General features: G+C 52.7%; 2 protein-coding genes across 4 annotated transcripts; one reads left to right on the top strand and one right to left on the bottom strand.

Annotated features, from left to right (window-relative positions):
• Nucleotides 1–4,167: 4,167 nt before the first annotated feature.
• On the bottom strand, nucleotides 4,168–10,150 carry ADAD2 (adenosine deaminase domain containing 2). Its single transcript, XM_033129228.1, has 10 exons — nucleotides 9,632–10,150; nucleotides 6,604–6,874; nucleotides 6,180–6,227; nucleotides 5,961–6,086; nucleotides 5,721–5,901; nucleotides 5,467–5,634; nucleotides 5,124–5,341; nucleotides 4,777–5,020; nucleotides 4,360–4,480; nucleotides 4,168–4,272 (listed from the first exon to the last, which is right to left on the bottom strand). Exons 1-10 carry the CDS (start codon nucleotides 10,148–10,150, stop codon nucleotides 4,168–4,170), a joined length of 2,001 nt encoding a protein of 666 aa, XP_032985119.1.
• Nucleotides 10,151–14,798: 4,648 nt separating this feature from the next.
• On the top strand, nucleotides 14,799–22,711 carry TAF1C (TATA-box binding protein associated factor, RNA polymerase I subunit C). 3 transcript variants are annotated; one of them, XM_033128908.1, is made up of 15 exons: nucleotides 14,799–15,085; nucleotides 17,487–17,625; nucleotides 17,854–17,935; nucleotides 18,128–18,225; nucleotides 18,305–18,394; nucleotides 18,487–18,560; nucleotides 19,195–19,433; nucleotides 19,570–19,686; nucleotides 19,764–19,881; nucleotides 19,969–20,040; nucleotides 20,178–20,313; nucleotides 20,471–20,614; nucleotides 21,216–21,390; nucleotides 21,480–21,617; nucleotides 21,698–22,711. In XM_033128908.1, exons 1-15 carry the CDS (start codon nucleotides 14,964–14,966, stop codon nucleotides 22,687–22,689), a joined length of 2,736 nt encoding a protein of 911 aa, XP_032984799.1. In that variant the 5' UTR covers nucleotides 14,799–14,963; the 3' UTR covers nucleotides 22,690–22,711. The 3 variants fall into 3 exon arrangements, with proteins under 3 accessions (XP_032984799.1, XP_032984800.1, XP_032984801.1); XM_033128909.1 differs by lacking the exons at nucleotides 14,799–15,085; nucleotides 17,487–17,625; nucleotides 17,854–17,935; ... (1 more) ...; nucleotides 18,305–18,394; nucleotides 18,487–18,560 and adding an exon at nucleotides 18,857–18,996; XM_033128910.1 differs by lacking the exons at nucleotides 14,799–15,085; nucleotides 17,487–17,625; nucleotides 17,854–17,935; ... (4 more) ...; nucleotides 19,570–19,686; nucleotides 20,178–20,313 and having other exon boundaries at nucleotides 19,698–19,881.
• Nucleotides 22,712–23,371: the final 660 nt, after the last annotated feature.

The raw sequence follows: 23,371 nt of genomic DNA, 5'->3' as shown, positions 1-23,371 counted from the left end.
CCTGCACCCCATGGACAAATGTCTGTTTTCTATAGAAGTTTCCAAAGGTATCCTTGAGCCAGTCATCCCCTGGCCGCTGGTCCTGGCGGGGTCAGGAGGCCTGGCTCTCCAGCCGCCTTGGCTGGCTCTGGTGATCTGCCACTCTGGGAACAAGAATCTGCACCCAAAGTGCAATAGGAAATCTCTGTGGGCAAAGCATGCATGCAAACCCATTATCACCTCACCCAGAGTGGGGGAAACACAACACGTGATGTCTTCTCAAGTGACACCTCCTCTAGGTACCGGGATCTTTCGAAAGTAAATTAACCAGCTCCAGGCTCACGCTGGGATAGCGCTAGGAAAGATGAATCCAGGGTGTCCGAGGATGCTGGGTGTGGGGGAGGCTGTGGAAAGGCTGTGGGGTGTCTACAATGTGACCGACTGAGCTGCCAGGACCCTGAAGTGACAGCAAGGCATGCTGATGGGTTTTTGTTTTTTGTTTTTCAAATTTCTTCTTCATTCATCAATAAATCTTTATTGTGCCAGACACTGTTCCAGGCCCTGGGGGCTCAGCAGGGAATGAAACAGACAAGGAATAAAGCAGGGTAGGAGTGGGATTGCAATTTTGTAAAAGGATGACTTGGAAGGCCTTTCTGAGCCATGACATTTGAGTAAATCCTGAAAGAGTGAAGGGAGCGAGATATGCAGATTTCTGGAAATATTTTGGGAAAGAAGAAACAGCAGGTGCAAAGGTCCTGAGGCAGGAATGTATTTGGTCCTTCAAAGGACAGCATGGGAGCCACCGTGTCTGGAGTAGAGGACGTGATGGGGTGGTGAAAGACGTGAGGTAAGGGACCAATGGGGGACACAGGGCAGGGCTCCCCAACGTGGCACATGCAGCCTGTGGAGAGTCTACCTGTGTTGCCTTCCTGGCTGTGGGATGCTCCCTGCAGGGCCTGGTCCTCATGGGCCAGAGCCTGTCAGTCCTTCCTCGCTCCATGTGGGAAAAACCATTAACAGCTGCCATTACCGTTCTCACCTACATCCTTTTAGTAATGAAACCACCCAGATTGTAGCCAGATTCCTGTTTCCCAGGTACCACTGCAGCTAGGTGGGGCATGTCACTGTGTTTGGATCAACAGGCATGTGAGCAGAGCACTGTGGGGAGCCTCTGGGTCACGTCTTTCCAGAGGAGGACAGCCACCTTCCGTTGAGGTGAGGATGGTACACAGTGAGGAACAACCTCTGATGAAAGCCAGAGTATGGGCTATCTTTGTCACAGCATCTTACCCTGTGCCCAGTGTTTTTTTAAGCTGTCATTTCACCACTAACCCAGGGAGCAGAATGATAATTTATGGAGAAGGCCCTTTTTCTCTAGACTCTCACTAACTTTTCTCTAGGTCTCACTGACTGCTTCTGCAGGGCAGAGAAAAAAAGAGCCACCATAAAATGGGAATTTTCTAAATGTCTTCTAAAACCCTCTTTTAGGAGAGGAGAGGGTTACTATTTTCTCCCTCTCACCCCCTCCTGTAAAGAGGAGATCCCATACATCACTGATCTTCCATTCAGTGCTTGTCTGTCAGGCATCTTCTATGTGGGAGACCCACAGGGGAGGATGGAGAGAAACAAACAACTGCTCTACCTCTGGAGCTGAGAGCGGACAGGACTGGTGACAGCCCCTGCCTGAGGACTGCCAAGGGCCAGGAACAGTGCTCGGCCTAGGTCCCAGTTTATCTCACCCTAACCCTGCGGGCTACGCATTTGTGAGTGACTCACATTTGCTAGATGGGGAAACTGAGCCTTGGAAAGGTGGAGTGGCCCCTTGGGCTAAGTCTACACTTCCACTCAGTGGTAAAGACCACACCAGCAGAGGGACAGCACGGTGCAGGGATTGGGGGGGGGGTGGCGCGGGTGCCCAGTGTCTAGGCAAGATCCCCAAAGCTCAGAGCTGCAGGGAACAGAGCAGGGGAACGATTGCAAAGGCGTCCTGGAGGAAGCAGCATTTGATTACGTCACCTCCTGATTTAGAGTCTCCATTTCAGTAGCAGTGTTCATCATCACTCTGCAATAATAAATAAGCTGAGTCAAGGGAACTGAGCGAATATTGTGTAATGAGGACTGTCTGGGGAGAAAGGGATTGGACAGGCAGATTTATGCAACATGGGGACAAATACTACTTACTTGGCAGAACACAGCAGAGTTAATGTCATTTTGAATAAGTTGTTTACCCAGTGATTATGTGATTAATGAATATCAAAAGGCTCATTGCATAAAACTGCAGTGTGAATGGTTACTATATTCCTAGATTTGATTGCAGTCACCATTGCAGCACAAAAAGTAAATCAATTTAGACTGTCTCCTGAAGAAAACAATATGTAATAAATGGGCTAATTAACAGGCTCGGGTGTTTTAAAAATCCTCTCCATCTTTGAAAAAAAGACCCACAAAAAAATCATTTCAAAGTTGGCCTTAGAAGTTTAAAAAAAAAAACCAAAAAACAAAAACCTAACGATAAATAACTGTTTCCTCGGTGATACAAAAAATAGTAAAAATAATAACAATTCAGTGCTTACCTGGCTTTAAGACCCTCCCTCCTGGTTCAAACTTCCCTCCCTCTGACCTTCCTCCCAGTTCTTGTCACGGGCACCTTCCTGCAAACCTCTCTTCTCCTCCTGCCTGGACTCCCCTCTCCTGTCCGCCCACCAGCCACTTCTCACCCTCTCCCAAGCACACCAGGTCGCAGCTCTCTCTCTGAAGGGCAAAATTGCATCTCCCACCTCTGGTGGCCATTAGGAAAGAGCAAAGGTGAGAACTTCAAAGCTATGAGGGAACTGTAGGAACCACATCACCGAGTTCTGTGTATAAAAGAGGTCAGGAGTTTGGTGCCAGGTCACAGAAGTAAATCGAGCAGCAGCCAAGGCAGTGACGGATCGAAGGGCTCAGAAGTAGATGCCTGCACGGAAACCGCAGGCCCACCTTGGCCACATGTGCTCTTCTGGACCCGACTTCACCTTGTGAGTTTCCTCATCTGTAAAATGCAGCTATCAGGCAGAGTTGGTGGGAGGCTTAGCTTCCCAGGGCTGTCACACAAGGTACCACAAACTGGGAGACTTCAAACAACAGACATTTGTTCTCTCATAGCTCTGGAGGCTGGAAGTCTGAAATCAAGGTGCTGGCAGGGCTGGCTACTTCTGGAGAAGGAAAATACCAGTCCACGCCTCTCTCCTGGCTCCGGGCAGTTCCAGGCATTCCTTGGCTAGTGGCAGCATCACTCCAATCTCTGCCTCCATCTTCACATGGCCTCCTCCCCTCTACGTGTCAACCTGTGTACCTCCTCTTCTAAGGACTCCAATCATTGGATTCAATGCCCACTTAATCCAGTAGGACCTCATCTTAATTTGATTACATCTGTAAAGACCTTATTTCTAAGTAAGGTCACTTTTATAGGTTCCAAGTAAACGTGAATTTGGGGGAACACTATTCACCCTAGTACACCTACAGGGCTGCAGGGCCTAGCCACTTGCAAAAACCCAGAGGACCTCAGAGCAGAGGCTGGAGCTGTGGTCTGCAGGACTCCCCTCCTGACTGGGGACTACCGGTGCCTACACCTTCCAGGCATCCTTCAACAAGGGGATGCTCAGACCCACGGAGCTAGCTCAACGGGGGGTGGGGGGGACTCAAGAGTAGGCACCGCACTACTCTACCACTCCTCCCAGGTCGAGCCCTGGGAAAGGAAGAGAGGCTGGAGCCTCCATCACACCTGAAGAGGAAGTGTTCCCACACCTGCTGCCAACAGCCTGGCTCCAAAACAACACAGCCTCAGCCTCCCCTGGAGCACGCAGGCTGGAAGGCAGGGAGGAGCCAGGGCTGGTGCAGCAGTATGTAATTCTGTGAAGAGGGGATCCAGCTGAGAGCCCTGCCACGGCAGGGGCTTCTCTCTTCCCAAACAAAAGGGCTCCAGGCTACCCCGTCCTCAAACAGCCAACAACACATTGGAGCACCAGAAACTTTCTTTATTCAAGCCCAAATCTGCAGTGACCCCCATCCCTCTACCACATCAGGCCCACTCCCTCATCCCAACTTCACCCTGTGTAGCCCCCATCCTCCCCGCTGGCCCCACGCCTTGCCAGGAACACTCCTCCAGCAGGATCCAGCTCCGCTCAGGGACTTCGAGCTCCTAAAGATGTTTCAGTTTCTGAATTTGCCCACCAATGGCTTCGAGGGCCAAGCCCCCAGGCCCTGCTGGTCCAGGAGGAGAGAGAGCTGCTGGCGAGCCTCCTGGTAGGGCCCAGCCTAGGGCAGGAGATGAGAAGGAGTGAAAAAAGGGTGCTTCCTGGGGCTGCAGGAGAAGGAGGGTCGGAGGGGAGGGAAGGGGCTGACCTTGGCCTCCTCGTAGGTCTTCAAGGCCAGCAGGTGGGATTTGCCGAGAGCTTGGGCAGCCTGGCGGAAGGCCCGGAGGAAAGCTGCCTTACAGAGGCGGGAGGGAGGCCCGAGGGCAGCACTAGAGATGAAGAAAAAGGGACACGAAGATTAGAGGAGGGAAAAGATGGACTCAACTAAAAGGCCCGCACCACGCCCCTTACACCATCTCATTTCATGCCATGACAATCTCAGAGGGTGTCGTGGGCTGTCACCGCGTGGGTGACAGAAGCACTGGCCACAGTCAGAGTTGTAGGAGGCTGAGCTGGGATTAGAACCCAAGCTGGTGACTAGATGGACAGTCTTATCCCAGGGGCAGGGAGATGCGGACCCCTCACGACGGCGCCCCTGCTCCACCCATCCATGGGCCCTTCTTACTCAGCCTTCACACGCCCGGTGCTCACATCCACAACCTCCACATCGGGGTCCCCCAGGCTCCAGTTGAGGCTCAGGTCATGGCAGGTGTTGGGACTGGGGTCGGAGGGGGCCACGGGGGGCCCCGAAAACAGGTGCAGTGTGTTTCGGGTGTAGGGAGGTGGCAGGCATGACCCCAAATCCCTGTCTAGGGTGGGCCGGGTGTGGATGGCACTGTTTAAAGTTGGGGGGTCGTGGCAAGGGTCGGCTGTGGGGGCAGAAGGCACAAGACATGACTCGAGGCACCAACATCCTTTCCCACACACCACCCAGAGCCCACCTTCCACCCTCATGCCTCTCAGGGTCCTCACCCAGGACAAGGCTGGTGGCATAGAGGGGAGGCAAGAAGTGGGCCAGCAGGGCGCTGCCCAGTCCCAGCACGGCCCAGCGTGCCAGCTTGTCACTGGCCGAGAGGCAGCCCACGTGGGTGTCCCGGAGTATGGGTGCCAAGTAACACACGGGCTTCAGCTCCCCTCGGATGTGGGCCTGCAGGCGGAAGGGGGTGCTGCCCTCGGAGGACTGTGGGAGGCTGCAGAGGCCGGGCAAGAAACAGGACGTTGGATATGAGAGCCAAGGCCAATCTTCTGACCCCACACGACACTGCCCTTCCCCACCCAGCCACACCAAGGGACCCCATGGCAGTTCCCCACATACTAGATGTCGTGGGCAGCTCCCTTGGGGGTGTTGCTGATGTAGAAGTGTAGGAAGATCCGGGGCTTGAGGACAAAGGGGGGCCCGGGCCCTGGCTGGGGGGCCAGCACAGACCGTTCCCTGCCCTTGGGGCCGCCCTGGGTCGCCAGCAAGAGCTGCCGGAACAAGAATCTGGGAGAGACAGGGAGAGGAGCAGCAGGGGGATGCCACGTCCTGCCCAGGGCTGCCACCGAGTGTCCACCCCAGCCCCCCTTCACCTCAGCAGCGCCCGTCGAGCGATGACCACACCGTGGCAGTCATGGAGCTGCCGGCCCGAGAATTCCAGCCAGCCAGCACAGCTGCTGCTGCCTGTGCCCAGGGCCACCAGCTCGTAGATCTCCTTGGCGTGGCCCCTGGCACCGGGGACCTCTGCGAGGGGAGAAGGCAGAGACAGCCCGGCTTTAGGCAAGGGGCCCATGGCAGCCTTCTGAGGCGGGGGGAGGCAGGGCACCCCCTACCTCGCTCCAAGATGACGGCAGCCACGGTCCCCTTACAGGCCCAGTATGGCGAGGTCATGTCCACCAGGCGGTCAAAGCCGGCGCTGACCACAGCTGCGCAGCGCTGTTCGTGGGTCAGGATGTTCTCTGCACATGGGGGAGAGAGGGGCAGAGGTGGGAGCCCCACAGGCCATGTCTCTCCCTTCGCTATGGGGGTTGGGTCAACAGGGGCCCACCTACCTACACTCACGGAGCCCAGTGGAGGCTTGCTGGGGGTCTTTGGGGGCTCTGGAAGAGAGACAAGGGGAGGTGGGTCACCACGGATGCTGCAGTCTGTTCTCCTATCCTTTGTCCTTCAGGAAGCCAAGAAGTTCCATTGTGTGTGGCGGGGAGGAACGGGGGGGTGGGCGGAATTTATCTTCCAGAAACCAGTTTCTGGCTGGCCCTCTAGCAGTCCCTGTCCCCAGGGTAGGCAGGCTTCAAAGGACATTAGGGCAAGGGTCAGCTCATGTCCCCCTCCTGAGCTCCCTGCAGGCCCAGGCCTGATGCCCAGGTGGTCTCTGCAGCAATTCACCCTGCCCACACACATGCGCATGTGCACAGTGTTTCAGCCCCCCCCGACCCCCAGCTGGGGCTGGGTCACTTGAGTTACTTGCCCCCTTACCTGGGCTCTCCAGCTGACTCTGGATGTAGCTAAGGGCAGAGAGAGCTGCCTGCTGTTTGGCTTCCTTCTTGTTGTTGGCAGTGCCTGCAGGGCAGGCCACCCCGTCCAGTTCCACACGCACAGAGAATGGGAAGCAGGGGTCTAGAGAAGGAGGGGGGCATGAAGTGGCACCCTGCACTTCATGCCCATCACGGGCCCTTCCTGAGACGCCCACAATGACATCTGCCCCGCTCAGCCACAGCAGCCCACCGCTTCCTCCTGACATCTGACACTGAGGGTGGCCAGGATGACAGGTGACAGACTGCTGACTCCTGTACCAGGCACAGCAGTTGCTCTGCTGCTCCAGGCCCATCATCACTCAGACAATCCTCATAAGTCCCTCTGAAGTGGGCCCATTTTACAAAGGGGCACACAAAGGACAGGCAGTGTACCCCGGCAGTGCCAGGACCCAAATCCAGGGCCGTTCTGTTCTCAGGATGATGACCCTGAGCACACAGCACGCCGTCTACCTTTCCCCAGACACACGGCTCTATTTCTCTTCTACATTTGAAAGGTTTGTCTACCAAACACTATTATTTCAGTGACATAAGTTTGTGTCACTTATGACACAAAACAGACAGACGAAAATCCTAGAACTGGGTTCACCTGATAAAAGGGCATAAACTTAGTTCACGGTAGTTGCTGGTGCTTGCTGCTAAATTGTTTCCCAAAAGGACTGCCCTTTTAGAAGAGAACCAACGTCTCAGCGCTGCTCACTAGCACTCAGGTTCACCCACTTTAAAAGGGCATCAAGAATGCCAACTGGTAGATGCAGAAGGAACGCTGGCATCAGAAAACCAGCATGCGACAGCCAGCACAATAATAACCGAACCTGGCAACCATCATCAAAGGACACTAAAACCCCGAGGTGGCCGTGTTATGGGGAACAGAATATTCACACCGTCTCCAGATACTCCCCGCCCCCGCATGAATGATTAAGCACAAGGGGGAAGTGAAGACACCTGTTGGATGTCACCCTTGTCAGGCCCTCCCAGCTAACATCAGCAGTCGTAGGACATACAGATCACAGCCCTCCTGCCAATAATGTATAGCTTGAACCCACACCCGAAGAAGCAGACAGACCCCAGTGTAAGGACATTCTACAAAACACCTGACTCTTCAAAAACATCATGTCCTGAAGACAAAAACAGACTGAGAAACTGTTTCAGGAAAAAAGGCGATTAAAGAGGTATGACCGCTAAATGTAACAGTTCATGTGGGATTAGAAAAAATAAAGGCCATTATTGGGACAACTGGCAAAACTTGAATGTGAATGGCAATGAGGCAATGGTGTTATATCCATGTTAAATTTCTGGAATTTGATCATTGTACTGTAGTCATAAAGACAATGTCCTCGTTCTTAGGAAATACACACTTAAGGGGTAAAGGAACTTTCAGATTGTTCAGAAAAGATTAATGTGGATATTTTTATGTAAATACATATATAGAAGGAAGACAGAGAGAGAGAGAGAGAGAGATACACAAAGCAAAGGTGGCAAATATTAAATGGAGAATCTGGATGAAGAGTTTATGGGAGTTCTTTTATGCTACTCTTTGAAATTGTGTCAACATAGAAAATAAAAATGACTAAGAACGGCACCTACTCATGTAAACAGTGGGAAGGATACTGTAAGCCGAAGGGCGTGTCACTATAATCTTGTGGTTTAGCTCAGGCTCTGAAAAAAGACTGCCTGGGGTTATACTGTACCATGCAGGTAGCTACAACCTCTCTGGCCTGTCTTCCCATCTGCAGAATGGTGTTAACAGTATTGTATTTCTTGTAAGGAATAGTTGTGAGGACTCAATGAGTTGACGTGCCCGAAGCCCTTCAGAGAATGCCTGGCCCATCATCCAGAACTATTGAATGTTAGCTATTATTATCTGTATTGAATCTATTTTCTCATTTTCTGTATTCCCAAGGCTCTGGCATTTGGGCCCTTGATCCTGTAGAGACCACCCCCCCGCCCCCAGGTCTACCTAATTCCTGGAGGTAGCAAATGACTCCCTTGCAAGCATGCCTTTGATATAGAAACCAGCCAATCTAGAGCTCACACCCTAATCATCAAACTCTCACTCCAGCCAATATTCCTCATACCCTAAATCACCCCAGGGCCAGGTAGTAGACAACTAGGGACCACCCCTTGGACCCCCTAAACTTGCTCAATGTTATGCCTTCCTCAATCCTAAGCTTACCTAGCCTACCTGCATTGCCTCGACCATTCCTTCCCAAGAAAACCCCAATAAAGGCTCTGGGCCCTGCTCTCCCCCTCCCTCTTCTGCCTCCTGACCTACCCTAGTCCCTTCCCACGTCGCCCTGCATGGCAAGTTGTGCCTTCATTTTTTAGGGATCTGTGACTATTTACTTACTCCTTCATGATAACCATTTCCACGTCTGCTGTCCTACCCTACCTAATTAAAGCAAATCCCAATCCATATTTAATACATTATTTCTTTTTAAGCTGTTCATTCAGGGTTCTCTTAGGTGGTTTTACAAAAGGTCCCAACAGCTTAAGGAATGATTTTCTTGCTATCTCCTTAGAAACTAGGAATGCACTGGCTTCAGGTTGGGAACCTGAAATTTGGGACCTGGGGTATTGCTGTGTGTCTGTGTCTGAGCCAGGAGTGTGGGGCAGAGGGCATGCACTGAGGAAGAGGGAAGGACCTAGTATGATTACGTCTCCATGTAGCGTTCTCATTATCAAACTGTGTTCGATCATGTATTTAAGTCTGGGGCTGGCCCTCTCTCAGGTATCTCATCTCCAATGCTGGAAAGGCAACTGTAACTACCTGTCATTGGTCTTCATAACAAAGCATGCTGGAAGGATGGGTAGCTTGGGGCATGTCCCTAAACCTCCAGGCGCTTCCGATGGGGATATCGTTCACCCTGTGGTGACCAGCCAGTTAGATGTCCGCTGTAGCCAGCAGTCCTAACATCACACTGCTCACAGCAGGGGTCTGCCACAGGACCCCGGGCTCAAGCCCACCTCACGGTCCCCACTGCTTCATCTGGGGTTAGCCGGGGACATGCTGCCGTCCCAGGCCACAGGGCCTCACCTGCAGTCTGGTCCTCTCGGAAGATCAGGGAGACGCCTATACTGGCCGCGTACTTCGTGAGCAAGGCTACGGCCTGGCCGGGAGGCGGGTCTTTGAGCTGTAGGCCCAGATGTCTAGCCGCCTTCCAGAAGTCCCCAGCAGGCCCTGCAGGCCCGACAGAGACCCTCGGGGACTGCCCCGTCTGTTCTCCCAAGTCTTCCTGTGCTTGAGCTGCCCCCAGTACCCTGACTCCAGCCCCCGCCCGGGGCCCACTGTCCCCCGCAGCCGCCGAAGCCAGGGGCTGCCCACCCCCCTCATTGTCCACCGAGCTGGGGGCAGGGGCTGGCTCCGAAGGGTCTTGGTCCAGGCTGGCAGAAGGACGCCAGGGCCTGGGCCGGGGGCTGATCTGCAATGAAGCGGCCAGACGGTGTCTCCTGCGGCCACTTTCTTCGGCGCCTGGGGCCGCTGAAGCCATGGCTGGACGTGAGGACCTGAGGGGACAGTGGGCCGATCTTAATCTTGCGCCGCCCGCGCCGTTTTACACGCGCCAGCTGGCTTCCGCGTGGGGATCACGCGGTGCATCCTACAGCACGTTGCAAGCTCCGCCCCCTCTTCGCTGCTGGCAATGAGAGCCCGCAGAGGTGTGGCAGACAGTGCTCTCAACCAATGGGAAGGCCAGTCTCCTGGACAGCTGAAGCTTGGATGTGGATAGAGTGGACATCCCACTTCAGGTGCAGAGCTTCGGGTGTGGTGATTGGAGAGGCGTGGGGCCTCTCCTAGCAGCCTCTTCGCCCTTAGGTGGTCCTGGGGAAGCGAAGACTAGGGAAGATGTCTGGGGACCCAAGTCCCGCATCTTATATGGCTTCCGCACAAGGATGCCCCAAGCCACAGCCATCACAGCAGCCCGCCCCTAGCCACTTAGCTGAGCTTGGGGATTCTCATCCAATAAATAAAAGTGTTCTCAATTGAAACAATCCCACGGCATAGTCAGGATTTACATTTAAAAACTGTAAACTGTACGCCTTCCTGAAGCCAACTGGAAGTGTTCCTTAGCCAAAATTAAATATTTGGCACCCTGTCCTTTTGTTCTTCAGAAGGGATTTTGAGTTGGTCATAAAAATACCACAAGACAGCCATTCTTTAAGATGAGGGAGTAGGAATGAAGGAGAAATAACAAAATTAAGATGAAATTAGGGATAAAGGCAATTTTCATATGGCCTGCTATGATGCAGAACACAATAGCATGAAGGGGGCCACAAATTTAACCGAGTCTTATAGGAGCCGGTGCTGGGGAAAACCCGACCAGTTACTCAGTTCACAGTCTCTAAGACGTGTCCCAGTGTTGCTGGAGATGCTACCTTTGGGTCTGACAACGCTGACCAGGATTGCTGCTGTGTGTGATCTGGGGCATATACGGAGCAGGTGGTGGAACCAGGACTGTTTAACTTGGAAAGAGTAGATGTGGGAGGAAGAGTAGATTCAACCTCCCAAACATTTCAAGGATTGGCAGCAGGAAGAACCATTCTGGTTTTGGGGTATAGTTCAAAGAGCAGAATTAGGCCCAGCACAGCAGTGTTCAGAAAGGGAATGATGGCGACCCATATCCACAAAGAGACTTGAACAGAGTTGCGAAACCCAGAAAGGTCACCAACAGGAAATTGCATGAACACATGGTGATATAGTCATACAATGGACTATTACTCAGTAATGAAAAAAAATAAAAAAAAGAAACTACTGCACAACATGGGTAAATCTCATGGGCATGTTAAATGTGATAAAAGACGAAGTGGAACTTTAAGCCAACATAATCAGTGAAGAGGAGCTATGGGAGGAGCTAGGGCTTCTGGAAGTTCTTGCACTCTATGTAATTGCAAGAATCCCACACATCAGAACCCTACAGGAAGAAGTCTATGTTTATGGTAAAGCTCCATAGTTCTAACTTCCCCTTCCATTAACTTCCTTTTCCCGTCTCTAAATACTCCTCCATCTTGGCATGCAGGCCAGAGTGTGCACATGGCTTGCCATACTCACATGCCCTGGGTTACAACCCTTCTTTTTCCCAAATCTTTTTTTGGTGATGAGACACCTAGTCATATTATTTTTCAGTTGACAAATGAAAGAAGCCAGACTCAAAGGAGTACCTTCTGCATGATCTTATTTATGTAAAGTTCTTGAACCGGCAAAATTAATTTATGGTGGTAAGAGTCAGAATCGTGGTTACTTCTTGAAGGGGATATTGACTGGAAAGTGGCACCAAGGAATTTTCTGGAGAGATGGAAATATTCTCTGTCTTAAGCTAGGTAGTGGTTGTCTTAAGTTTACATGTATGTAAAAACTCAATGAGTTGTATACTTAAGACTTGTGCACTTTACTGCATGTTAAGTAATACGCAGTAACAAAAGGAAACATAACAGCTTGTTTAGAGAAAGGAAAGAAGGAAGAAATGGAATTGACCTCCCAGTGCAGAAGCTGGATGGGTGGCTCGTAAGAGTGGAAAGTGAAAGAATAGTTTCTCAAAGATGTCCAGGTCCTGATCCCCACGGTCTATTAATATGTTGCGTCATATGGCAAAGGGGAATTAAGGTTGCAGATGGAATTAAGGTTTCTAATCAGCTGAATTTAAGATAGGGCAATTATCCTGGATTATCTGGGTAGGTCCGTGTAATCACAAGCATCGTTTAATAGGGAAGACGGAGACAGAGAGTCAAAATCAGAAATGGCATCACCAGAAAGCCTCAACTGGCCATTGCTGGCTTTATAGACGGAAGGGGGCCATGAACCAAGGAATTCAGGCAACTATCAGAAGCTGGAAAAGGCAAACAGACAAACAAACAAACAAACAAAAAAACCTGGTTCTCCCTTAGAGCCTTCAGAAAGGAACACAGCCCTGCTAACACCTTGATTTTAGCCTAGTGAGACCCATTTCAGGCTTCTGACCTCCAGAACTGTATGATATTGGGTTGTTTTAAGCCACTCAATTTGTGGTAATTAGTTACAGCAGCAAAAGGAAACTAATATAGTCTTCAATTTTTTTGCATGCATACCCATAAAATAGTTTTTAAAAACTATCCCAAATATTTTAGTCACAAGTTTAAATAATTACAAAAGGAGCAATTTTTAACTTATTATTTATTATAATAATCCTTCCAGTATATTTTATCAAAACCATAGAGATGCAGACTGAGCCTATTTCATTTATGAAAAACGCTCTCCAAATGATCTAACTGGCAAAGCCTACTCTCATAGTCAAACCACTCACCTAAATCAGACTTACTCTTTGTTAGAAACAGTCTGACTTTGTTTATTCAACTTAAATAAATGTGTTGATATTTTCTCAGAAGAACCATCTCATTTCATTGATTCAAATATTTATCAAGCATCTACTCTTCTAGTTGTTTGGGATACACTGGTGACCAGCACAGACAGAAGAATTCCCACCCTCCTAGAGTGACTTCTAAATTCTATTTCTGAGATAGGTAGCTGGGAAAGCCCTTAGCCTAACCAAGAAGTTAACATCTCAATGAGATAGCATCACGGCCAGCAATATTTTCTTCTTTTCTTCTGTTTTTAAAAGACTCTTTAGTGAAGTATAACATAGTATGTACAGAAAAGTGCATAAATCTTTTGATGAATTTTCACACACTGAACATATCCATGTAACCAGTATTCAGATGAACAAACAAAATATTGTCAGCCCCCAAAATTCTCCTTCCTGCACCCGTCCATCATTACTTCTTACTGAACCTGCTTTTCTTAGTCTCACAGGGACTCTCTTGCAGGAAAGCAACTTTTTGGAATCGCCCTCCTTGTTCAGTGCCCATCTTGGGCAGTACTACAAAGTGGGGAAAAAAGTAATCGTGAAAGGGGAGATGCAAAAAGGGAATCATCTGATTCCAAACATCTCCCAGATAAAAACTATTAATATACTATAGATGTAAGCCAAGATTCTGGAAATTGATTCTTTAAATGGTTCTCAAAGTGTGGTGCCTGGACCAGAAGCGTGAGCATCACCTGGGAACTCATTAAAAATGCAAATTCTTGGATCCATCCCAGATCTACAAAACTGGAAACTCTGGGGTGGGGCCCAACAAGCTGTTTTAACAAGACCTCCAGGAGATTCTGATACATGATCAAGTTTGAGAGCTACTACCGTGCTTCCCCGAAAATAAGACCTAGCTGGACAATCAGCTCTAATGCGTCTTTTGGAGCAAAAATTATAGTAAAATAAGTAAAATATAGTAAAATAAGTAAAATTTATAGTAAAATAAATACTTATTTATAGTAAAATAAGACCGGGTCTTATATAATATAAGGCCAGGTATAATTATAATATAATACTGGGTATAATATAATACAATATAATACTGGGTCTTATATTAAACTTGGCCCCTAAGCAAGCAGAATCATCATCTGGGAACTTAGGAACTCAAATTATGAGGTCCTACCCCAGCCTCCCTGAATCAGGAACTATGTTCTAACATGTCCTCCAGGTGATGTTGATGCACGCCATAATTTGAGAATCAATGCCTAAAGCTATACTTGCCTGACCATTGGGGAAAACTCATGCATCCCCAGAGTTATCTGTACACCTATATGTAAAGCCTACTTCATAGGATATAAGGACATAGGATATAAGGAATCATTAGGATTCCTACTGACTAATACAGTGCCTCATCGTGGGTGCCCAGAAAGTGTTTGCTGAGGGAATACATTTAATACTTAAAACAATCCTGCAAAATAGGACGTTAATTAAACAGAGGTGGAATTCGAACTCTCCTCAACGTGGCCTTCACTATCGGGACTTGAGGTTTTATTTCTACTGCCCACAGCACCACTTCCACTCCCATTCCCCCTCCTCCCGGAAGGTGGCGCTCTGGGGCGCCCGTAAGGCCAGGCTGGGAGGCGGGACTTCCTGCTTCGAGGGAGCACTTCCGGCTAGGTCCGGAAGACCGTTAATTACCGTTGTGAGGTTGATTCATCGGTGTTTGCTGGAGCTAGGGTGTTGCTTTGGGCTCCCTCGTGTCACGAGGGTCAGGCGAGCGTCACGTGGAGGTCCATGTCTCAGACGAGCTCCGCGAGGCCCGGGCCACGTAAGTGCGCGCGCCCTGCTGGACGGCAGGAAGAGGGGTGCCGGGGCCGAGAAGAAAGCTCGGGTCTGCTCTCCGCGCGAGTCCACGCTCCCCAAGCTGTCTGGTGTACAGCGTTTGATGAGAGTCCTTTGCTGTTGAAATTCTAGGGCCTGGAGGTGGGAGTTGGAAGAGATGAGTAGGGAGGACGTGGCCAAGTAGATGCATGAGGGGAGGGACCGTCCGGATCCCTTCACCCATCTCCTGCTACAGGCCCACTTCCTGCGAGTCCCGCGTGGCAGTAACGCGGCCTTGGAGGTCCGAGGAGGCCTGGAGAGCCTCAGGTGAGGCTGGGAAGTTGAGGTTGCCTTTTCTAGAGGCTTTCCTGAGGTCGCGGGCTCCACCAACACCCTCGGGCTGCCTGGGTTTGTTTGAGGCTGTTGGATTCTCAGGTTACCGGCGCCCGGTAACTTGTAACGGGTCCTTGCCCTTCTCGGAATAGAAATCAAGACAGTGGGCGAAAATTTTGCAGAGAGAAAGGTTTATTAAAGCGAGAGTTTGATGCACCACGGGAGCACACTCCAATAGAGAAGAGCATAGAGCTCACGGAGTTTACAGTCACAGCGGTTTTCATAGACTCTTGGGGCTGGAGGCCACTGCTTCCTCTTTCTCGTCTCCCTCCCCAAAGTATGTTGAAGTGGGTCCTACATGCACCTGTGCAGTGTACCTACGTGCTACTTCATGCTAGCATCTTAAGACTCTGCCTAGCAGAGTGCTTTTTCGTATTCGAATGAAGAAAAGTTAACTATAGGACAGCTCTTTTCACTAATGTGCATGTACAACTTTAGACGCTTTTCCTGAGCCTGCTTATCTCTCCTGTGATTATGGCTCTGTTTGCTCATTGTTGCTTATTGGCCAGGGGATGGGGCTCAAGGTTGTTCTCCCCAGGTACAGGCTCCGGCTATGTGAACCCCTGACTACCCTGTTGTTCATTCATCCCTGGATTTGTTCTTTCAGCTTACTGGTGCTGATTGTTACCGTGTAGCAAACACCAAGGCCCTGGGGATAAAATCCCTCTCCCGCTTTTTAATCAAACAGTGACATCTTTAATTATGTAATTACACGTTGCAGTGCGTGCTCTGGAGAAAGCATGCAGAGTATCGTGGGAGGATGGCGTTGAGGGAACTGGGAGAACTTCCTGACTGGAAATCTGAAGGATGATTTTGTCAAGTAGGATGTTGAGTAGGATTTTGTCGGTAGACCGGAAGGACCCTGGCAATCGCTTCAAGCAGAGCGACAGTGTGCAGAGACCCTGTGGTGAAAAGCCTGGTGAGGAAGAACCTAGAGGAGGTCAGTGTGATTGGAGCCCAGGAACCAGAGACAACCCAGAGACATGCTCACACTGATGTATCAGGGACGCAGCCGCCTCTGAGAGGGAGCTTTTTCACTGCCGTCGGTACAGTCCCTCCTATGGCAGCCAGTGTTTTTCACAAGGACTCACTGAGCATCTTCTTGATTCCTTCCACTGTTCTCTCTGGTCACGTTAAAGGGAATGACAGCAGCAGCCAGGCACCAATAACCCAGGAATGCATGAGATACAGACCCTGCCCTCAGAGGGCTTGCAGTCTAGCGGAAGAGATAAGACTATACCGCTGGGATGAGGCTGACTTGCTGGACAAGTTTGACAAGTAGTTACTGTGTGATGGACACTTGGCGTGGTCCTGAGGATACGTGGATGTACGGAGCTTACAGAATCAGCTGATAAAATGCAGCAGCGGTTCCACGGGAAAAGATTTGTGCATACGAAGACCCGAATGCTCGTGTTTGCTTTGGGATGCACAGGACAGTGGCGGTGCAGAAGTTGGACTGTGAATTGGATGGGGGAAGCTGCTGGCCTTGGGCAAGTGGCTCCTTCCTGAGCCACAATTTCCTAAACTCCAAAATAGGGAGACTAGAAGGCTAACACATGTCGTCCTGTGTTTGGCAGATGTTTACACTCAGTGAGTGAGCGCTGCTGTGATTTGTGCTGTTAGTAAAAAAGAAAAAGAGGGATGATGTGGCTACTTGTACTTCTAGAGCACTTTGTATGTAGCAAAGCCCTTTCACTGAACTTATTTTTATTCAACACATAATGTGTTTTCTGGAAGATACTATACTTGACAGTGGTTAAGACAGACAAATAAGACTCAGTGCCTGGCTTGGGGGAACTTGAGTTACTCCTGGGAGTGTAGCCTGGAGTGTAGGGCGCGTAGCTTACAAATACGTGATTATAATACCTAAGAGCTATGATGGAAGCTGACCCCTTGCCACCTGTCTTCATCCTTTGCCACTGGCCACTCTTCTTGTTCATTGGATGGCCTCCTACTTGTTTCCCAAACACTTCCTGCCCTAGGACTCTTGTACTTGCTGTTCATTCTGCCAGAAACCCTCTTCCCTGTTGTCTGTGGTTCTCTTCCTCGGTAGGTTCAGGCCATGCCAAAAGCCACCTTCTCAACAAGTCTTTCCCTGGCTTCCATGGCTAAAAGCACACCCTTGGCCTATCGCCATCCCCTCCCTCATGGTTGGTTGGTTGGTTTTAATACAGTACTTCCTAGTCTCTGGCAGTTGGCTACATACTCATTTGTTCTTCATTATCTGCTCCTTCAAAGAAGTATACTCCTCTGAGGGCACTTTTCACTCTGGAGGCTATTGGTCAGATTCAGGCCTTTGAGAATGCCAGTGTGACGTGTGGTTCTTATTTTCTAGGATGGATTTCCCCAGCTCCCTCCGCCCCACGTTGTTTATGACCGGCCCACTTGGTCTGAGCGATGTCCCTGACACGTCCTTCATGTGCAGCTGGAGAGATGCACTGACCTTGCCAGAGTCCCTGCCCCAGAACTCCGAGGTAAGGATGGCAGGGAGAGAGAGCCTTCACTTGGCCTTCTCTTTACTGGGTGTCACCTCGGGCAAGTGACAGCTTCCCTGTGTCTGCATTTCTTCATCAGTAAAGTGACGATGACTGTTGTATCAACTCGGCAGGCTCCTTGTGAGGGTTGAATGAGTTAATAAAAGACAAGTGCTGGCGACGACACCTGTCCCAGAAGCATTGTTGTCATGGTTGTGTTTTCCACAGAATAGGGTGCTGCCCTTGGCCAAGGGCCTGTTCTGGGAGCCAGACACCCCTGGGCCCCTTCCTGTGCTGCCACCTGGTCCTGGTAAGGGTCTTGATCCTCAGGGCCCCCTCCCAACCTGCTGCCCCGTCGCTTCTCTCCCCCAGTCCACCCATCCTGAGACCTTCCCACCCCCTGCTAATGCCCTCCACCCCCAGGCTCCTTGGGTATGTCCAGTCGCCTGGGCCCTTCCCAGTCCCTGGGACAGACCTCTTCCTCGACCTCACTCTTCCCCAGATCCCTGGGACCCTGGCCTGACTGCCCAGGACCTGCTTTTCCGGGGAAGTCCCAAGTTCCGGAGGCAGCCCCGACCTGTGCTGGATGTTACTGAACAGGTGAGTGGCCCCACGAGGGAATGGACATGCTGTGTGGCTGGGGCCTTGCTTAGTGACCTAGCCTCCTCTCCTCCTGCAGCTCAGCCAGTTTCTCTGGGACCATGGGGACATAGCCTTTGCACCCCTGGGGAAGCTGATGCTGGAGAATTTCAAACTGGACGGAGAAAGGGTGAGTAACCCTGGCCGTCTAGGAGAGGGGTTCCCACTTTATGTCGGGGTGAGCCCTAGGGTGTATGAGCTTGACGAGGCCTTTCCACACAGAGCCGCTCTAAGAAGAAGACAGTGGTCAGTGTGAAGAGGCTACTCCAGGACCTCGGTGGACACCAGCCCTGGGGGCAAGTGGCTAGTGAGAAAGGATGGGGTGGGTAGGCCTAGCTGGTGGGGGCGGGGAGACGTGGACGTTGCTGGGAATGGATCCAGGTTCCATCACAGTTGCTCTGTACCTCTTGCAGTCACGAGCCATATTTCCTCATACAAAACTCCCAACTCCAATAGCCTAAGGGGAAAGGGGAATTTAAATTCATGGGCTGCAGGCAAGGCTATATCCAGGTTTTCAAATGTTTGAAATCGGGCTCTGTTTCTTTTTATTTTCTCATCCACTTGCCTCTGCCTGGCTTAATTCCTAGGTGGTTTCCAAGTGCAGCAAGATGGTTTATGATTCCAAGGAAAGAGCCAGTGTCTTTACCTGGGGCACTCACAGAAGCCCTGGGAAGGGTGTCATTGGCTTGGCTTGGGTGTCGTGACCATCTGTGAGCCAATCACTGGCCAGAGGTGATGGAATACTCTGAGTGGCCGGGCTTGGGCCATGTGACAATCCCCAGGGCATGGGACTAGGGTAGGGTGGTTTCCGACAGGAAGAAATTCTAGGTAGATGAAAGATGTGTGTACTCGCCTGGCCTTCCTAGGAATGGTACCCAGCCTTACGGTCACTGCCACAGCCTGACCCTCCTGCCATCCTCTTGTCCCCAGGTGTCCCTGGGCTTACCTCAGCAACCGACAGCGGCGCTTCTCCATCCTTGGGGGCCCCATCCTGGGCAAGTCAGTGGCGAACCTCCTGGGAGAGCTGCTTCATGAGGAGCTGGCAATGCGATGGGAGCAGCTGCTCCTAGACGATGCCTTCACCGGAGGTGCATTGGCCTGGCTGCCCGGAAGGCTGCCCCGGGTAGGGCAGCTGGTCTACCCCGCAGGAGTCGCCCTGGACAGGCTGTGTATCCTTTCTCACCGGGCAGGACCCCAGTTGGCTCCCTCTGGTGGAGGAGGTGCTCTTGGCATGGTCCAGGGGAAAGGCAGGAAGTTGTGGGGGGCTTGTAGCGATCATGCACTTCTCCTTAGCAAGAGGCTCAGATTTCCAAGAGGTCCGTCTGACCCCAGGCGGTGACCCCCGGATCTTTGGGGACCCTGGCCACATCCAGCTCCGGGGACCTGTCCGGCAGGTGGTGACCCGCACCGTGCAGGGAGAACGTAAGGGCCCTTAGACACCTCCTTCCCTTGCTGACTGACCTGCTGCCTGAGCCTGACCCTCTCCATCCCCTCGTCAGCTCTGCTGGCTGTCCGCTCTGACTACCACTGTGCGCTCTGGAAGGTCAGTAAGCAGGGGCAACCAGGTCCGCTCCAAGTGCTGCAGGTCAAGAAGGGGGCCACAGGGATCAACCTCAGGTGAGGAGGCTGAATCGGGCTGGTGGGCAAAGGGGTAGGCGTGGGGGAAGGGAATGGCTCAACATTAACCACACTTGTGCCCCACAGCCCGCACCTGCCCGGGGAGCTGGCCATCTGCAGCCGTTCGGGAGCCATCTGTCTGTGGACCCCCCAGGATGGGTAATGCCCCTTTTCCAAGAAACGCTCCATCCTCACAATGGCTCCCCTTGAACTACGGCATGCACTCCCCACCCCCACCTCCCGTCCATCAGTCCATCAGCTTAGCTCCCTGCCCATGGCTGGCCTGTTTCTCCAAGGCTTCGGCAAATCTATAAGGATCCTGAGACCCTTGTGTTCCGGGACCCCTCCCCCTGGCGTTGGGCAGACTTCACAGCCCACCCTCGGGCGCTGACTGTGGGTGACCGCACTGGAGTGAAAATTATTGACACTCAGGTGAGGGAGTGGGGACTGTCAGAGGCCCAGCATTGGGTCAGAGCAGATACACTGGGTGGGGGCTGGCATGGGGGCCCTCCCCCGGGGTATGAAAAGTTGCGGGTGTGGTGCCCCAGACCTCGGACTGTGGGAGGACCCACCTGGCTTTTCCCTCCAGGGCCCGCCAGGCTGTGGTTTGCTGCTTTTTCGTGGTGGGGCGGAAGCCTCATGCCAGAAAGGGGAACGTGTCATGCTAACTCAGTACCTGGGGGAGTGTGGCCCCGATTCTCTGCAGCCCACACTCCATCTCATCTGTACCCAGGTGAGGAACACTTTCCCCCTCCTGTCCCTTGTGCACGGTTACTAGAGACGGTTCTGGGACAAAAGCGGGTGAAATAAGAATCACAAAACCCTGATAAGTCTGTGGCTGAAACATGCTAACTGGCGGGTGGGAACAACTTCAGGGAGGGGTGACATCTGAGCAGGGCTTGTAAGGTGCCGCTGGCAGTGGACCAGGTGAAGAGGAAAGGCAGGGGGCGGGGAAGCAGCTTTTGCCAAGCTGGACAATTCACGTGTGCTCAGGAAAGGGGAGGAGGTCTGAAGGTCCCCGAGGGTCTGCTCCCCACCCCACCCCCTCTGGGCCCCAGGGTGTTTAGTAGGTGCGTCTCAAGCATAGGTTCCAGAGTGTGGTGAGTTAGGGGAAGGCTGGTGAAAGCCAGGTGGGCTCTGATGTGACGAGAGCCCTTCTCCCAGTTGTGGCCGTCAGGATGAGATGATGCCGCCCGCTCGGGAAGCGCCTCCTGTGCGGGGCTGGGCAGGCGAAGGTGGAGAGGTGAGCAGGGCTGGTCCCGGACTAGGTTTACACTCATCCTGAGACTTAGCAGATGTTTCCCGCACCTCGGTCTCATTTCTTGGTCCCCTAGTTCTCCCTCTATCTGATGGATGAGCGTCTCCCCTTGGTGCCCATGCTGAAATGGGACCACAGCCTCCCCTCTGCACCCCTGCTGGCCCGGCTGCTGCCTCCACCCCGCCCCGGCTACCCGCGGCCGCTGCTCCTAGGAGGCCAGGACGGGCAGCTGCAGCTGCTGCACATCACAGGTGAGGGTCCGGGCGAGGGCAGGAGGGACGTGGAAAGACGGGCAGGGCTGGAGCCTGGACAGGGCCTCAGTTGTCTGCCCTTCCTCCAGGGGACGGGGCTTCCACGCCTCGGCTGGCAGGGCCCCCCCAGTCTCTCCCTTCCAGGAGCGACTCCCTCTCTGCATTCCACCTGCTGGAGCCCAAGAGTCAGTGGCGGCTGCAGGAGCGTCTGCAAGCACCAACCATAGGTGTGCTTGGGTGAGGGAGTGAGTTTGGGGGGGGCTGCACCACCACCAGGCCTTGGGGTCACTGTCATTCCTGTCTCCAGGTCTGGCCGCCACCCTCCTACCCTCTGCCTCCACGACGACCCTGTCGGTCTTCCAGCTCTCAGCAGCTGGAGATGTCTTCCAGCAGCGCCTCCACCTCCAGGAAGACTCTGGGCCCCCCCGTGATCCTGGGCCCAACTCCCACGCCCCCACAGCTTCCTGGAGCCCCCAGGCCACTGCTTGCTGTCGCAGGTGGCTGAAGGCCCTGCTGGAGGTACCCCCGGCTCCCCCTGTGTGGGCCACTCCCACCTTTTCCCACCGCCGTCTACTGGGCTTCAAGGAGCAGCAGAAGGTTGAGGGGAAAGTGCCAGAGAGTCTTCGGGCGGCCATGGCCAAAGGGCGGCTAGTGCAGCAGAGGGACCTGGGCTCGCTCCCCACGGCAGAGCCACCTCCTGCTCCCGAGCCGGGCCCCGAGGATGAGCTCAGCGAGCGGTTGGAGGCCGCCTGGGAAGGCCCAGCTGCTGCCTGGTGGGAGCAGCGGCAGGGCAGGGGCTCAGGGCCCAGGAAACAGCCCAAGCGGCACAAGCGCCGGATGCAGCTATCCAGTACCTTCTCCTCTCTCAGCGGCCGCCTGGACCTCTCAGATGCCACTAGCCCCCCTCACAGCCCAGACAGGACATCCCCTGTGTCCAGGCCTCGGCCCCCGGTGACCCCACCCTCCCAGGAGTTGACCCAGGAGCTGTGGGCCCAGTGCGTCCCCTCAGAGCGGCGGCAGACCCTCCGGGATTATATGGCCGAGCTACCGCTTCAAGGGGACACCCCAGGAGGTGCCTCTGCACCCCCTTCCCAGACCTCTAGCATCCGAGCCACCTCCTCCAGGCAGCGGACCCTCCGGGACTGCACTGCCAAGCTATCACTCCAAAGGGACACCCCGGGAGGTGCCACTGTGCTCTCTTCCCAGACCTCCAGCACCCGGGCCACCCCCTCCAGGCAGCAGGGGCCTGCCCTCTCTGGCTCTCAGCCACACCGGAAGAAGCCCCGCATGGGCTTCTGAGGGCCCAGGGAAGCTGCTCCCCCATCTCTGGGGAGCCCTCAGTCCTGCTCCAGCTGTGCCTTCTGTAACTGAAACTTAGGAAATAAAGACGGGACAGTCGCAGGGTGCAGACCTTTCTGCCTCCTGAAGGCCACTGTGACTGGGAGACATCCAAAAAAGATTTGGAGCCAGGTCGGACGAATAGGAACAACAAAATAGTAGTTTGTCCTTTTGCCTGAAGATGCTTCTAAAGGCAGGTGGTGAGGACCCCAGCCGCCCTGGCCTGAAGGTCTGTTGTCAGATTCCCCCCAGGAGGCAGTGCTGTGCTTGAAGCACAAGCTCCCTTCGGGCTGTGGGCTCCACCTCATGAGCTGTGGCCCTGGTGTCCCTCAGTGACTTTGGGGTAACAGTGCCCGCTCCTCTCCGTGGTCGGTGACAGTGAAATGAGACACTGAGGAGCTGCTAGTGCCTAGCGGTCCTCGAGGGGCGTCAGCAAGTGCTCTGGGCTGGTTTGTGTGTGTGAAGCAATGATCTAATGTTCTACCATGATCTAATGTTTCGTAGAGGGAGAGGCTTTGGACCCACGTTTCGGGATTGAATAAACTTGTCCCCTGAGCATGGTTTTGAATGATAAACCTTCTTAGCCTGGGAGGTGTACACATGTAGATTTGATGTCTAAGGCATGAAGTTCGCTTCTGCAAGT

This window comes from Rhinolophus ferrumequinum, chromosome 15, assembly GCF_004115265.2.
Source record: "Rhinolophus ferrumequinum isolate MPI-CBG mRhiFer1 chromosome 15, mRhiFer1_v1.p, whole genome shotgun sequence".
In the NCBI taxonomy this organism is placed as follows: domain Eukaryota; kingdom Metazoa; phylum Chordata; class Mammalia; order Chiroptera; family Rhinolophidae; genus Rhinolophus; species Rhinolophus ferrumequinum.
Note: the sequence above shows the minus strand (reverse complement) of the source record. Positions and strands in the feature narration are given on the sequence as shown.